Source organism: Lissotriton vulgaris, chromosome 1_1 (assembly GCF_964263255.1).
Source record: "Lissotriton vulgaris chromosome 1_1, aLisVul1.2, whole genome shotgun sequence".
In the NCBI taxonomy this organism is placed as follows: Eukaryota; Metazoa; Chordata; class Amphibia; order Caudata; family Salamandridae; genus Lissotriton; species Lissotriton vulgaris.
Window position 1 is genome coordinate 2,030,779,906 of NC_141685.1, and position 16,739 is coordinate 2,030,796,644.

Here is a 16,739-nt window from a genome sequence, read left to right on the forward strand (position 1 = left end):
AAGATCGCATCCCTAAAAGATTTGGAACTAATGAATGAGACACTAAAATGGCACTTCAATGGTTAACCACAAACCACCTGAAGCTGAATGCACATAAAACAGTTCCTACTAATTTCACCACCAAGGAGCCATACAGAAATAAAGGAATGGACGAAAGTCGTGACTGCGCTAAACTGCAGCCCAATCCTTGTCAACTCAGCTAAATCACTAGGAATCACCTTAGACGAGAATCTAGACATGAAAGCCCACATTAACTCAATGGCGAAAAGTGCCCGCTTTCACTTGAACTACTTAAGAAAATTGAAACCATTCATCTCAGAGACAGACCTCAAATTGGCAATCCAATCCTTAGTTATCACGAGGATTGAATATGGTTGCACCACATTGGCTGGATTACCAAAATTGTGCACAGCACCACTGAAAGCCTGCCTTAACGCTGCGGCAAGACTTATCACCGGAACCAGGAATATATCCCCGCACATGAAAGTACTAAACTGGCTACCTTATGAAGCAAGAATCCAAATGAAGATAGCATGTATCACACACAAAGCACTACACGACAGCACCCCAAGATATCTAGCCAAGAAAATTCAGTTGTCCGGTGGCAACCGACCAGCTAGGAGTGCTGAGGAGTTGTAGCTACGGCCAGCCTTCATCCGAAAGAAAAAAACCTATGACAGAGCGTTCTCAGGAGCTGCCCCCTGAATATGGAACTCACTCCCTCCAAACATCAGGAAGATCCAGAATCTGGTAACATTCAAGCGGGAAGTGAAGAGCCTGCTGATGAATAGATACAATACTTAGTGAAGAGAACTGTTCAGGGTTCTGATATACTACTGCCTTAGTACAGATCATGTACGCCATGAGAAAGGGAAGCATAGTCAATACTATAAGGAACACGTATCCTATGATATGAGAACAACCTAAAGGCCACTAGTAATGGTTATTTTGACTGAACATGAGAACAGCATCTCTCATGAACCTATACCGAGCTACCTCATATTTGTTATATATACATGTTTTTGTTATTAATTTAGTCATAGCATATTATTTACGCTAACAACACATGTGTTACGAATATATATATCATCTACCTCACAGCGGTTGTTCTTTAACTGTTTATATTTATGTTAACCCTTGTCCTCTCTTATGTTAAGCGCTCTGATACCCACGGGTCTTGTTTGCGCTATACAAAACTTTATAATAAATAAAATAAATAAATAAATAAATAAATATAGTGTAGGTCCTGAGATTATCCTTAAACCGTAGGACAACATTGCTCAGGCCTCCTCTTTTATATCTGCTAATGCCTTTGGTACGCCAAAACAACGTGGATCCAATTAAAGTGGAAGCTTTTTACGAGACGAGAATCTAATATTTCTGCAGAATCAAACAAAACCTTGTGACATCACCAGGACATATAACAATCCTTTGCATAGACTGTTGATCAATTAGCCAAAGCTGAAGCACAACAAAACTAAATCACTTTAAAGTTAATAAATACATTACTGTCAGGAAACCTCATGAAACAATTAGAGGGTGTGTGATGTTTGCAAAGACCTATATCTGCAAAAAATTCCTTGGAAACTCTACCAAGTTCGACTTAACTAAACTGCACTTGCAGTCCCTTCAAATGCAAACCAGTCAGCATGCTCAAAATAAAATTCCAGTTAATCACCTCGGTGCTCTATGTCGCATGCATGAAAAATACTGTCAAGCAGGTCTTCTTCAGAGATCAAGCTCACTTCAGTTGTCTCCAATTTCTTCTCCCCGGGAAGTCTCAGCCCTTGAAAAAGCAAAGAAAAGAAGAAACGTGTTAAAAAAAAAATGTTTGAGAAGTTATCCAAAACGTTACACTGTCATTAAAATGGTATTCAATTAATCAATCGAGTATAGGAAAATCAAACATTTAATACGCTAAAAAAAAATAACCAAAAATGGGGGGCGTGGCTTGGCGGGCGAAGATGGCGGTCGCAGCCTTGTAGAGCTCCCGCCGGCCCGGACTTAATTTGATCATTTATCCTGACCCCCGAGCCCACTGTCGGTGCCCAGTGATTGCTTTCGATCTAGTGGAGCCTCCTGTCTACTTTGGTGTGTTGATCCTGCAATTCCTCCCTTCCTGTGATCGAAGGGAGGCGGCGGCGGAGTGCGGCCTGGTGGCCGGCCGGAGACCGGGGACCTCGAGTTTCGTGACGCCGGGTGGCAGCTGCGACCTGGCGGGTGCGGGTGGCATCCGCTACGCCGCCCTTGGCTCATCTCTTTGACCGCGATCGCCTGGAGATCGGGCCGGTGCCAACAGCTCCTACCCATCGGCTCACTCCCTGACCGACCAACTAGCGGTGGCGGTGAGGCGTGGCCCCGCGACAGTCTGGAGACAGGGTTCCTTGTGCCCCGAGGCGGCCGGGGATGACCTAGTGGCCGGTAGGGCATCTGATCCGCCTCTCCTGGCTCGGCCCGCTGGATACGGCTGCCCACAGACTGCGGACCCGCAGATTCTTCCTGTTATACCCTGGACGGCTGCTTGTGGGGACGAGTGTGGGTGCGGCCTGTCCTACCGGGGTGACGCCGGGACCTCGATTTTCGCGACATCCGATCACGGCGGCCGGCCCGCATCCCTCCCTGGGGCCTCATCTGGGCCGCCCCGTTCAGGATTTGTGACAGTGCCCGAAGGTTCGGGGGTGGTGTCCGCCTTGCCCAGCGCTTGCCATGACCAGGGACAGAGGAGGTGGCCCGCCTAAACATGGCCCCATCGATAAATTCACCGGGCCGAGTGGTGGCGCCGGGGCGGCCGGTGGCAGCGGCGGCCCCGGGCCGGACAATGCAGCTATCCTGGCGGCCATCACCCAATCCTGAGACATGCTCGATGCCAAGATTGGAGCGGTTGGGGCGGATGTCACGCTCCTGCGCCAGGACCTTCGCAACGCGGTGGAGCGGATCGCTGGGGCCGAGACCCGTATCACGGAGACTGAGGCGGACATTAGTGGCCTGAAGAAGCGACTAGCGGAGGTGGAGAGCGTCCAAAAGACACTGGCGGCCCGCGTGGAAGATGCAGAAGGGCGCGCGCGGCGCAACAACCTCCGCTTCATTGGCTTTCCAGAGCGGTGCGAGAAGGACAACATGGAGCGGTTCCTGACCGGGTGGCTGGAGAGCTGGCTCCCCGAAGGGGCACTGTCTACGTGCTTTGTGATTGAGAGGGCCCACAGTGCTCTGACCCAGCGGCCACCGGAGGGTGAGCGCCCACGGCCAGTTATCGCTCGCCTACTGAACTACCATGACCGGGATGTTATCCTGCGGGAGGCGAGGAACAAGGGCTCCCTCACCTTCGAGAATCATACCATCATGATTTTCCCGGATTACACGAAGATGGTGCAGCAGCAGAGGCAATCCTTCATGGACGCTAAGGCTAAGCTTCGGGGCCTCAAGCTCCAATACTCGCTCCTGTATCCGGCTCGCCTGCGAGTAATATATCAGTCTCGGACCCATTTCTTCGATTCGCCGGAGGAGGTGTTCCGCTGGACCGATGAGGCGGTGCGACTCCGGCCCCATGCCCAGCCGGGGCTGGACCCGGGCAGGTCTCAGGGATCGTCGCCGGAGCGGACGGATCGCCCGCCCAAGAAGGGCCGCCATCGGAGGTCTCGCTCCAAGAAAAGATCGGCTTCCGCCTGTGCATCGCAATCGGGTGGTGCCAGGGACTCGGAACACTCCGATGCGGGCAGCTGAACATTGCTGGGCCTACACGCACTTTGTATGCTGCATACTGAATTGCTCTGCTTTGGCTGGTGAGACTGTTTCATTTTGTCCTTGATGTGCCAGCCGGTTCCCATGTGAAGACTTCAGTTATTGTCATGGGGACGCAGTGGGGCTCGGAGGGTACCATATGTGGGCCTCAGACCCTCACAGATGTGAGTGTTGTTGGGGGGGTGGTGTGTGTGTGTCATTGTGGGGTTGTGGGGATCCATTGGTATGGCGGGTCCTGGGTCCTCTGTTTTGGGCCCGGGTCTCTCCATGCCGCGACAGATACTTCAATGTTTTCTGAGGTATTGGGGTGGTGGGTGTGGGGCTTGGGGGGGTGTTCTGGTGTTGCACTTGTTGGGGGGGTTCTGGTTGGGAAGGGGGCGCTGAGTTTGCGGGTTGGGGGGGTGGGTCCACACATGTCAGAGGCTGTGATTCTTGTCGATTTGCGGGTTGCACCTGGGTGGGAGGGAGGGCCAGATTTTGGACTGTATATTGACAATGGCTGATGCTGCGCTTGTATCTCCTTCGAAGGCCCTGCGGGTGGTGACATGGAATGTGCGGGGTATCCTGGATAAGATCAAGCGTGGGGCTGTGCTGCGGTGGGGGAAGAGGGAGATGGTGGATGTACTCCTGCTTCAGGAAACTCACATGCTGGGCTCCAAGGCCCTTAGCCTCCAGAGGTTCGGTTATCACCAGGTCTATCATGCTGGCTTCACGAGGGGATCACGGGGGGTGGCCATATTGATACATCGTAGGGTGGCCTATGTTCATGAGAAGCAATGGATTGACCCTCAGGGAAGGTTTGTCTTTGTTAAGGGCCTACTGGGTTCCGAGCCGGTGGTCTTTGGAAGTGTTTACGCCCCTCCCCCCCTGCAATGGGCACTGTCTGAGTGGCTGTTTGCGCTGTGGGACGAAATCCCCGAGGTCCTGACTGTGGTGGGGGGTGATTGGAATGAAGTCATGGATGTGGGCCTGGACCGCCTGAGGCGAGCGCGTGTGGTGTCTGACCCCCCCCCCCCGCGGCTGCCCCCACCCGGTTGTGTGCGACTGTGCGTAGTCTGGGCTGGATCGATGTGTGGCGGCATTTTCATCCCGTAGTGCAGGCCTTCACGTATGTATCGGCGGTGCATGGGTCATTCTCGAGACTCGATTATTTATTTGTACCGGGTGCCTGCCTGAACCGTGTCAGGGACGCCGCGATACTCCCCAGGGGCCTCTCGGATCATTCCCCTGTCCTGGCCACCGTGACCCTCCCATCTAAACGACAACCCTTTCGCTGGCGTATGTCCGCCTGGCAGTTGCAACAGCCGGAGTATGTGGCGCACTTACGCGAAGAGATCGATCACTTCTGGCGCGAGAATTTGGTGGGCGGTGTCGATGCCATTGTTGTGTGGGAGGCGTTGAAGCCCACGATCCGGGGCATTGATATAGCTTGGTGTGCGGCCGCTCTGCGGGAGCGTCGGGAGGCCATTGTGACTGCCGCGGCCCGCGTGGAGGAGCTGGAGCAGCGTGGTCGACTCGGGGGTGACGAGGGCGTCGTGCGACAGCTCCTGCAGGCCCAGCAGACATATTCCTCGGTCCTCTACGAGGAGGCCCGGCAGGCGTGGCTCGCCACGCGTAGCAGGGTGTATCAGTGGGGCGATAAGTCCTGCACCATGCTACATAGGCTTTGCCAGGCGACTTTCCAGCCCCTTGAGCTACCCGGCCTTACGGCGGAGGATGGCTCAGTTATGACCGACCCGGATCGGTTGGCGGCTAGCTTTGCCCGCTACTACGAGGCACAATACGCTCCTCGTGACCCATTGGTGGAGGGCGAGATTGCCTCATACTTGGATGACCTACTCCCGCAGGCAGTTCCGGAGGAGACTAGAACGGCCTTGGAGGCCCCACTAACGTCCGAGGAACTTGGGGAGGCCCTTGGCCAATTGAATACTGGGAAGGCGCCCGGCCCGAGCGGTTATCCTGCCGAATTTTATAAAAAGTTCCATGTCCAGCTGGGACCCCACTTTCGCAACGCCCTGGAGGCAGCGCGGTCTAGAGGCGAGCTGCCACCTGACTGGCGTCATGCTGAGATTGTGGTCTTTTTGAAGCCTGGCAGGGCGCCGGACCGACACGACTCTTACAGGCCAATCTCCCTCCTCAACATCGAGGCCAAGATCTTGGCGAAAGCCCTGGCGAATCGCCTTCTGCCCCACATCGCCGACCTGGTCCACCCTGACCAGGCCGGGTTCATGCCGCACAGGGCCACCCGGCATAATATCCGGCGGGCGCAGGCAGCGATCGACGCCATGGGTGCTAGGGATGAACAGGCCGCACTCCTCCTCGCAGACATGGACCGGGCCTTTGACTCGGTGAGTTGGGCGTATTTGTTCACTTTGTTGGCCCGCCTCAATCTAGGGCCTGTCTTCTTGTCCTATGTCCGTCTCCTGTATACCAATGTTACGGCGTCGGTCCGTGTAGCCGGTGCGGTCTCAGGGCGCTTCCAAATCGGCCGTGGTACTCGGCAGGGCTGCCCGCTGTCCCCCTATCTGTTTGCCCTGGCCATGGAGCCCCTGGCGTCGCGGATACGAATGGATGCCCATCTGCGTGGCTTTGTCTGGAACGATACCCTAACGGATAGGATTGCACTTTACGCAGACGACGTCCTCCTGTTCCTTACCGACCTGCGGCGCTCGGGCCCTCGAGTTTTGGAGATCATGCGGGGGTTTGGCGAAGTCTCAGGGCTCCGCCTTAACCTGTCTAAGTCGACCCTGTGGGTTTTACGTGGCGGAGTGGTTGCCGACCCTTGGGCCGCCGACCTGCGCGTGGCGACGGACGGCCTGAAATATTTGGGTGTTTTCCTCTCGACTTCGCGAGCCGTGGCCTGGGCACGCAGTGTCTTGCCGGTGTGGGAACGGGTCCAGGCTGATGTCAAGACGTGGTCCAGAATGCCCCTTACAATCTTTGGGAGGTCGGCCATCTTTAAGATGGTGGCGCTGCCGAGACTGTTGTACCAACTCCAACATTTCCCGCACCCTATTGGCATGGAGTGGTTCCGTCAGGTGAACTCTGTGCTGAGCCGCTTCCTGTGGGATGGCGGTGCAGCCAGGGTGGCCCTGAGGACGTGCTTTCTGTCCACTTACTGTGGTGGTTTGGCCACATCCGACCTCCTCTCCTATTACCAGGCGTCACATCTTCTTGTCCTCAATGAATGGTGGTACGGGGACAGGAGTGACCCGGCCTATGCCCTGGAGAGACATCTCATGGGTGACCGTACGCTCCACACCGTTCTCTACTCGGCCCGTATACGCCGTGGGTTGCCGTCGGTAACAAAAGTGGTCTTTGCAGTGTGGCGGCAGTCTTTGCGCCGCATGGGTTGGTGGGGCAAATTAACGGCTGAAACGCCGCTGTGGCACAACGGTTTGCTCCCAGAACTGGCGGCCCTGGCCGGGTTCGAGGGTTGGGAGGCTATTGGAATTACACAACTGGGCCAGGTCATGTCAGGCGCCACCCTCAAATCCTTTGAGGAACTCTGAGTAGAGTTCCAGATGCCTCAGTCCCAGTTCTTCCGTTACCTACAGCTGAGGCATGCCCTCGCCCCAAGCATTGCCGGCCTCGACTCCCTGCCGGAGTTAAGCCCGATTGAAGCGAAAGTGTTTATGGGAGACTTGGGAGACAAGAAGGTCTCTAGGATTTATCAGTCCCTTGTTACTCACTGCTCATCCACCCTCAGCTCCCTTCGGGAAGCATGGGAGGTAGACGTGGGCACCTTGGATGAGGACGACTGGAGGGAGGCGCTGGAGTCCCCGCGCGGCACCGCTATCGCGGTTCGGCTCCGCCTGATACAATTCAAATACCTGCATCGTGCATATTATACACGTGAACGACTGTGGAAGGCTGGGTTGATTGCGTCACCGGAGTGCCTGCGCTGTGGGGAAGTGCCTGGCTCCCTGTTACATACGGTGTGGTCGTGTGGTCGCCTGGCTGGATTCTGGAGGGGCGTATGGAGTTGCCTGGCTGAGGTCCTGGGCTGGGATCTTCCTCGAACCCACCGGCTAGGCCTGCTGCACATCATGGAAGGGGTTGGGGGCAACATATACAAGCGTCACCTGTTGCTCCTGGGCCTGGTGGTTGCTAAGCGCGACTTGGCTCGGGCCTGGAAATCTGTGAGGGCCCCCCCCCTGTCTGCGTGGAAGGCTGGGCTGGACTACTTTCTGGGTCTTGAGAAACCGGTCTTTGAGGCGCGGGGCTGCCCACGCAAACACTTCAAGATCTGGAATAGGTGGGCCGACTACCGTGGCCTGTCCTTGGAACCCCCGGCGGAGCAGGAGGAGGACACTTGATCGCAATGACTCTTCTGGCCCAAATGGCACAACCCTGGTTGCACTATACCTGCTTCCTCTATGTGAATCGTCTTTGTGTTGCTTCTGTACATGTGTGGCGGGGGGGGGGGGGATGGTGGGTACGGGTGGGGGTGTAGTTGGGGTTGGGATGGGTTGTTAGGGCATTTTTAAAGCTGAGCTTCATTGACACTTGCTTTGTGAATACTATGTATGTCACCACTGCATTAATACTGTTGTGGTGATCTTGGTGTGTGAAGATGCCACATTCTTGATACTCTTTGCTCAATAAAATTGGTTGTGAAAAAAAAATAACCAAAAATACGTAAAAAAACATGCGTAAATGGAAGCAAGTAGAAAGTGGATAGGGACCATGCATGTTTGAAAGATTAGACTAAAACTCAATTCCAGGAGGCATTGTCTAGTGTTCTAGCCTGCCCTGCGCCCATCCTGAGTTATTGTTCTTCCATGTCAGCGTTCTGTAATATTGCGAGTGAGGATGAGTGGACTATTGTGGTTTTGAAATCCTAGGACTGCCTGAAAGGTGAGCAAAGGATATTATTTTTTGATCAGATAGATGGTAACTCATTTTCGGAGATCTACATCTCACAACATCCAAATCCTTAACTTGTTTGAATGCTCCACCTGTATAGCCCAAAAATATGTTTGTGTATCCCAAATCTGCTTACTTGAAATTATTTGTTTCCATTATAGCTCAGGTATGTGGCACATGCTGAAAGGAGATGGCTATAAATAGTTTGCCAGCAACTGTCAATTGGACAACATAAACTGTGGGATTGGTGTCCAGACTGATTCCAGACACCCCCACTGGATATGTTCGCCTGTATTCCAGCTAATTCACAGTGCCACTTTGAAACCCTCTTACCAATGAGAAAATATTTTCTGGCATCTATCAAACACAACAACCCTGTCCCCTCAGGAATTGTGGAAACAGTACAGTACTTTTCACTCACTCATGCTCACTTTGTCTCAGAGGGTTACACAGAAATAATGATGGGTACGTTTTCAATAAGCATTTATTGAAACCTCATTCTAGTGTAAAATGTGTGTGCTGCAACAGCCATATGACAGAAACAGATCTATACAGTTATAAGCACCAACAGAGTAAACAGAGGGTAGAATTCGATCATAGTACTAAAACAATGGATACATGCAGGCACATAAATACATGACACTAATAATGCGTACTCCTATGATGCTAACCCTAACAAGATGTACCGAAATGCACCTAGCATGTATGTAGGTGTATAGCCAAGAATCCCCCTAGGATAGAACCAACTCCATTACCTGATGTGAGAGAATGAAGGACCCTGTCTTGGTCTCCAACTGGATACCCCGCGAGGGAGGGCAGACCACGGCATGCTGGAGTATTTGCATGCTGGAGTATCTGGGTGCATGGACCGCAGCATCTCGTGTCAGCATGGAAGTCTTTCTCCACAACCTGCCCCAGCAAAGATATGGGGTTTATATACCCAAAAGATACTCTCAGGGGTTCAGCCTTGCTGTGTCATGTCCGCCGAGGATGAAGATAGTGATGAACCTTATACATAGTTATTATGCAGAAGATGCTAATCCTGCTGTGATTCAGAGTATCCACAGGCACAATAAATGAGGCTAGTTTTCTGAGAATACCATACAGCATTTATGCAGCACCTAACTAGGTAAAAGGTCAGCCCCAAACCTGTTATGTAGTACAATGGCAGGGTAAATGTAGATGAAAGGTTAGGTGACTACTGTAAACAGTTGGGAGAGAAAGGGTGGTTAGACCTTTCGAGGTCTAGTAGGAACTCCTGGTCCCCTTGGATTTAATAATTAAACAAATGAAGGAGTAACCACTAAGGGTACTAAATACCTGTACATTTACTGCGGTATTGAGGTGCATTCCCTGCGACCCAATCTGGGACAATCCTTTGTCCTTAGAAGACCCCTCACTCACCAACCTGGTTGGCGACATGCTTCATCATCGGGGTCCCACCTGGATAGGAGAGTGCCATCCAGGTGTGCTACGACACCTGATTACAGTGGAGCTGGTTATTTTTGTTTATATGTGATATTAAAAAGGGGGGTTTTAAAAGTTGTCTCAACACTACCCACTCGAAGACTTTATTCTGGAGTGGTTGGACAACCAGTAAAAAAAATATATATATATACAGTGGGTGAAATCACAAACCGGTGATTTCTAAAAAGTGTATGTTCTCCGGTTTTTATTCAAGACTACGTCTTTTTTTGACACCACAGCCTACCTAACCAGGTAAAGGTGCCACATGTAAATATAACTATATATATTTTTTACTTGTGGATATATTTCGTACATATGTACTTAATGTTTATGGGTTTAAAAATATTGTTTTTGCCACTGTTGGGTGAACTATGCCTCGATGTCAAATCACTTTTCACAGACTACCACTTTATAATTTTACATTATGGTTTCAATAGTATGATGGAATGTAGGTTAATACTTCATGTGGCTATGTGTAGACTGATGTGCAGGATGAAAGATTTCACTGATCCTGCCTGATACAGAAATTACCTTACCACCAAGAGAGGACTGCACAAGCTTTTGGAAAACGCCAAGTATACTTGGGAGAGGGCAAGTTTTCTCCGCACTGGTTTGAGTGAGATATATTTTTACCAAATAAAAAGTGGAAGAGGTGTTACCATGAATCATGTGGAATTGCTGCCCTTGAGGAAGAAAAAGTTGATGTTTAATAAGGTAGTTCACAGGTCTTAAATATCATAAAACATTTTGTTACATGTGGTCCCACAGCATATCCAATGAGCACATAAGTATTATGTTGTTGCTGTTTTGCAATGCCTTTCCATGCTTAACTCTATCCAGAACATACAGAACGCTGTAGCCAGACTCCTATTTAATATCTCACGGAGATCTAGTTCCGGCAGCATCTGCGTGATCTGCACTGGCTCCCAATGGCCCAGCAGGTGGTGTTTAAGACCCTCATATTATCTCACAGGGCCATTCACGGTCAAGGCCCATTGTACTTGAGGAGATGTTTCATCCTGTATACACCGAACCTCCCCCTCCGCTCTGCCACTCTGTGTCGGCTGGCCATCCCACGGTTTCGAAGGGTGCGCTTAGTTGGACAACCTCTCTCGGTGAAAGCTGCGGCTGCCTGGAACGCCCTCCTCGTGGAGCTTCGGGTCATTCAGGACTTCAAGCTCTTTAAAAAAATCACTCAAAACTCACCTTTTTAAAATGATTGAGTAACTCTTCTAATTCTGCTCACTATCTCACTGTATGTGCTTGCGCCAGGACACTCTTGAGTATTTGAGCACGCTACAAAACCCCCTATAACATAACAAGAGAGGATGAGCAGGTCAGCTCTGGTCCCAGGGAAAGAGCTCAACAGCAAACGGCACCAATGACACATACCACTCCAAACATTACCCCACATTTGTACAGCACTTAAATCTATAGATAAGCAGCCCAGTTTTACAACTTGGGTATAGGATCCTTTTAGACACCAGGTACTTGCTGGCAGAGCAATCTCAACTAATTGAACATAGTATCTTAAGTCGTTATCCTGTCTAACTATTGGGTCCATGTAGGGCACAGCTAGAAAGGTGTTATTTACTCTTTTGTTGAACAGAAGATCAAAGAGTGAAATATTATAGATTGGCCATATGTGGCTACACCTTCTAACTATGAGATTGATCTGCTTTCTAATTCTACTTCTTTCTCCATCAAGGTTCACAAATGGACATTTTCTATCTCCACCTCCAACAAAACTAATGACCCAATATATCTTGTGCTCCTGTGACCACTCACCAAAAGCAAACTGTTAGAAGCTTTTGGTCGTGCTGCATTTTGAAGGCAGCACCCTCTTTAAAAAAAGATCCTACTCTATGATTTTGTTATCCTTTCAGAGTTTATGAAATCTGTGTATAAGGCCAAAGACTGGCCAGCCGTGATCATCAAAAAGATGCAGTGAAAACTTGCCATAAAGATCGGCCTTGCCAGAAAAGAACTGAAAAAAAAACAGCAAATCTAGAAACAAACAACGAAGTGCAGGTTTTCATTGATCATTTCTAGTCTACTTTTACTATTCTATTATATGGTAACCTGCACCCTTTTGGGACCAGGTACGACCTTCAGTTGAATAAAATTGAATTTAGAAGTCATTTTGGAGCCATGTTATTTCCACCTGTGTTTATTCTTTTCCCACAGATCACAATATTAGAAAAAAGTAATGTAAAGTCCTGTACACAAATGAAGGCAATCTCTAATGAATACGAGGGAGTATCACAAGTTAAAAATCTTCTTTTGAATACAAAGCATGGCGTATGCTTGCTAATTCCTATTCCAATTTTTTTATGCCCCTCCAAACCCCACCACCACATTTTATTGTGCCGAACAATACCAAGCTGTATTTTAATTTGAGGTTCTTATTAGTTACTTGGAATTCATTAGACTGTATAAACAAGGTGCATTTATTACATTCAAGAACAACTCCCTATTGTACAGGGTGGTACATAGGTCATGCACCTCAAAGTACTTGTTTAGCAACAGATTAATTGATCTAGAGTACTTGATCTGCACTGGATTTGAAAAGTTGTGACCATAGAATGTTCTCATGGTATAGACTCTACAATGCGTATCACAACCTTCACTCAGTATTAAATCATTCATTGGTTACCAACAGGTATCAAAATGTGTCCTAGAATCATACAGGAGCAATTCACACTCTCCCTGCCGTGGTCATGAAGTTATCCTATAGTAAGCCACACTCATCCTAAAGGTTTCAGGAAATCATCCTGGAATAATCCACACTCACTCTAAAGTGGTCACCCTAATGTCATCTCATTTAAATATTTCGGCCTATACACATACCTCAGGGCGGTTTAGGATGGCTTCCCCGGTTTTATATAGCGCTTGCTGGACCCGGAGGTATCAGAGCGCTTTACATGAGGAAGGACAATTGTTTCAGAGCATAGTTACAAAATTACACCAGTTTCAGGAGCATAGTTACGGGAGATACAAGAGTTTCAGAAGCATGGCTCAGGCATAGGGAAAAAAGCAGGCAAGTGGAGAGAAATTCAGGGGAGAGAGGAAAGGAATGGAGAGGTAGATAAAGACTGAGGCAGGGAAGAGGGTGGGGAGGGGATAGAAAACACAATGGGCGACGAGGAAAAAAAACAGTATCGGACGTCCAGCTGGTGTACGGTGTAGTGCTCCCAGCGGTAATGGGAACATTCCCAATCCTCCACTATGTGGGACTCCCTCATCACTGTGGACACTCTGAGGGGTCTCTGAAACTCCAGTGCATAAATGCTGGATCCCTCCCCATCAAGGGGAGAAGTAGTGTTTGGCAAGGGGCACATTCTTGGAGGCAGGAGCATCAGGTTGCCTGAGGACGGCTCAGAGGGCCTAGTCCTGGCGAGGGAGCGTCTGTTCACCTGGGGTAGTCTCTGGCGGTGAGATACTCTGCAGTAGTGCTCCGATGCTTGAGGAGTTAAGTTGTTTGTAGAATTGAGGTGGACGGTCGGGTATGGAGATGGATTTTTACCGATTTGGTAATCCCGGACCAGAGAGCTGCAGGGGAGTGCTCCTACCCGGCGGCCATCTTGACTTATCTTGGGGTCAGGCCACTTTAATTGAGGATTGCGGCAAAGATTAGGAAACACTGGTCATGGAAACGAAAATAATTAAGCCATGTTGGGAAAAACAAGGTTGGTAAAACCTTACAAAGCGGGCGCTCAGGAGGGCAATCACATGGATTGCCCAGCTGGAGTCATCGGATAACTTCAAAAGGACTTCAGAATGATCTTCCTTTTTGACTTTGTCAGTGGAGAAAAGCTGAATAAGTCAAGACCCACCTCACCTCCACTCCATAATGGTTGTGGAGCCCAGCCAAATATGAATTATGTGAACGCGTAGTGAGACATCAAGCAGTTGCAGCAAAACAGGATCAACTCAGATAACACACCTCTATAGACTCTGACACTCCGGCTTGCCAATTGGAAGGTGTTGGAGGCATAAAGTGGCTTTGACCTGGGGCTCTGAGGCATAATGCAGTGACTGCATTATGCACCAGAGTGACCATCAACATGCTCAGTGCAGAGAAACTGCCCATGTGGTGCAAACACACCTGCACTTTTTCATGGGGCAATGCCTAGGAGTTGGGGAGCTGCAATGTTTTCAGTTTTTCTATGTGTGCTGCCTGCACAGAGTTCAGACTGTAAGCACTTTAAGGACCTGGAGAGTAGCATCTACAAACCTTCTTGCGCCCCTTGTTATGCTCACATACTGAATACACATCAAGCCTACCATAATAGAAAATATATGTGATATGGGCCCACTGACTTGGCTCCTCAAACCTAACAGTCACTGTCCTGCTTTTGAATACCTTTCTGCAGCCCATGTGTGTGTAGCTGGGTCCCATTGCTGTGCCTGTAGAGGAGTCTGAAACCCTTCACTGCCTTGCTCATTATTTCTTGCCAGGCAATGGGCATGCAGTTTCTGAGCTAGGTCATCTCGGGCAGTGTCTACTGGTGATGGACCTCACTTATGAGTGCCCTATCATCAGCGAGAGGCAGCGGCCTCTAGGGAACACTGTCCCACTATGCACTTGGTCATGTCAGGCCAGCAGTCCCAAAGACAACCGCTGCTCATGGAATTGGTCAATGTGGTCAATGGTCAGCTGCGACTAGTAGGCTCGCACTCCTGCCACTACGACAAAATGTTTGTGGAATGGATATGGAGAGAATCTCCATAAAAGCACAGCATACATAAATACTGAAATCGCAGCTACTGGAGATCTTTCAGGTGCTGAAGGATGTGGGTCCTTTTGGGGAAGTTGGGGGGGATCAGTCTGGCTGCTGCATTCTGGATAGTCTTCTCATGAGCTTGCATGCATAGCGTTGCCGTAGTCTGGCTGGTGATGAGGGTCTGTGTAAGGAGGTGGACGAAGACGGACCGGAAGTGGGACGCGACAGAAGCCTCATGAACAAGACCGGAAGAACGCAGCGGTCTAGTTGTTGGAAATTGGGAGGAGTCTTCAATGCAGGTGGAAGAAGGCGGGATAAAGGACGCGGACATCAAGGAGCCAGAGAGAGACATTGGGAAGACAGAGCATGGAAGACGACGAAGCGGGAGAAAGCAGAACCAAGACTGAGCAGGCAGGGAGACCAGCGACAAGGAGTATACAAGGTGAATATACCCTGAGGGCCGAATGAAGGAGAAGACGCCCCGGGTCAAGCCGCCACGGTCCTGAGGACAGACTGTGGATTCAGGCAAGTGGGGAAGGTCGGAAGGGGGAATGGGGAGATAGGGCACGGAAACAGTGACGTTTGTTCCCTCCACAAACACCCCACACTGCGAACCTTTTTTTTTTATGACGGGAGCACAACAACAACACTAACTGTCAAGCACAATACTGACCCATAGTACTTGCTCTCTCTTTACATACCCTGCCAACAGTATATCTGCAAGTCCACAGGAGAGCCAGGAAACGAAGCCCCAGCATACCCTTCTGCCACACTGGTACCGGGAGTCAGAAGAAGCCATCTATAACCGCCTTTGGTGTAGGTTATCTACATATCCTCCCAACAAACACTTGATTCCTACCCCTTTAAACCCCAGACAAAATAATAAAAAAAAGGGAAGAGAGAAACTGAACACCTTGTTGTAGCCTGTGATTCTTTTTCCCCTGTAACGGCGGCGACCTACCACAGTTTGCATCACTATTTTTCTGGTTCCAGTGGGTAGCCATTTATAAATTCTGTGGAGCATGTGAAAGCAGGGTCAGGAGAAGGTGTTGACATGTCGTTTCATGGAAAGTTCATTGTCTAGGATGATGCAGGGGTTGCAGGCATGATCTTTCGCAGTGGGGGAGTGGCCGAGTTCCGATGGCTAACAGGAATTGTTCCAGATGGAGGTGCGGCTGTTGAAGATCAGTACTTCGGTTTTGTCGGTGTTGAGTTTCAGGCAGCTGTCTTTTATCCAGGCTGAGAAGTTCTTCATGCAGATGTGAAAGTTGGTTTTCATCATAGTGAGGTCCCCTGAGTGAGGACGAGCTGGGTGTCGTCTATGCAGGAGATGTTTATGTCCTGAGCTCTCACTGTCCGTTAGTGGCATCATGTAGATTTTGAAGAGGGTGGCACTGATGGAAGAGCCTTGTGGGAGGCTACAGACTGTGTTCTGTATGCACCCTGTGAGGAAGGATGCCATCCATCTAAGAGAGTCATCTTGAATTCCGTACTGGCGCAGTTGGTGGATTGGTTTATGGTGGGAGACAGTGTCAAAGGCAGCGGAGAGGTCGAGAAGGATCAGGGCGTCTGATTCAACACTGTTGAGTAGTGTGTACCTAGTCTGTCGTGCTGATCAGCGCTGTTCAGGCCATTTCAGTGCTGTGGTTGGCTCTGAACCCTGATTGGGAGAGATCTAGAAGGATGTTTCTCTCCTGGTGTGCGGGCGTTGAAGGTTGAGGACTTTGGTGGGAAACTGTAGCAGCAAGATGAGGTAATAGTTCTAGGAGGTCAATGGGGTCTGCAGAGGGTTTCTTGAGGAGGGGTTAACCTCAGTGTTTCCAAGTGTTGAGTAAGGTGGCGTTGGTGATGGATGCATTAAGGATGATAGAAATCTGGTGGCTGATCTTGTTGTATTGGAGGTTGCAGAGTCTAAACCGTAATGGATCATTGGGTGCT

At 50.0% G+C, this 16,739-nt stretch overlaps 1 protein-coding gene across 2 annotated transcripts in view; it reads right to left on the minus strand.

Moving 5' to 3' along the window:
* Positions 1 to 16,739, minus strand: part of IRAG2 (inositol 1,4,5-triphosphate receptor associated 2) — a 1,414,859-nt gene that overhangs the window by 1,330,033 nt on the left and 68,087 nt on the right. For both annotated transcript variants that reach the window (XM_086920312.1, XM_086920307.1), the window contains exon 2: positions 1,679 to 1,786. In XM_086920312.1, coding sequence (XP_086776438.1) covers positions 1,679 to 1,786 — 108 coding nt within the window. The remainder of the gene's footprint in view (positions 1 to 1,678; positions 1,787 to 16,739) is intronic.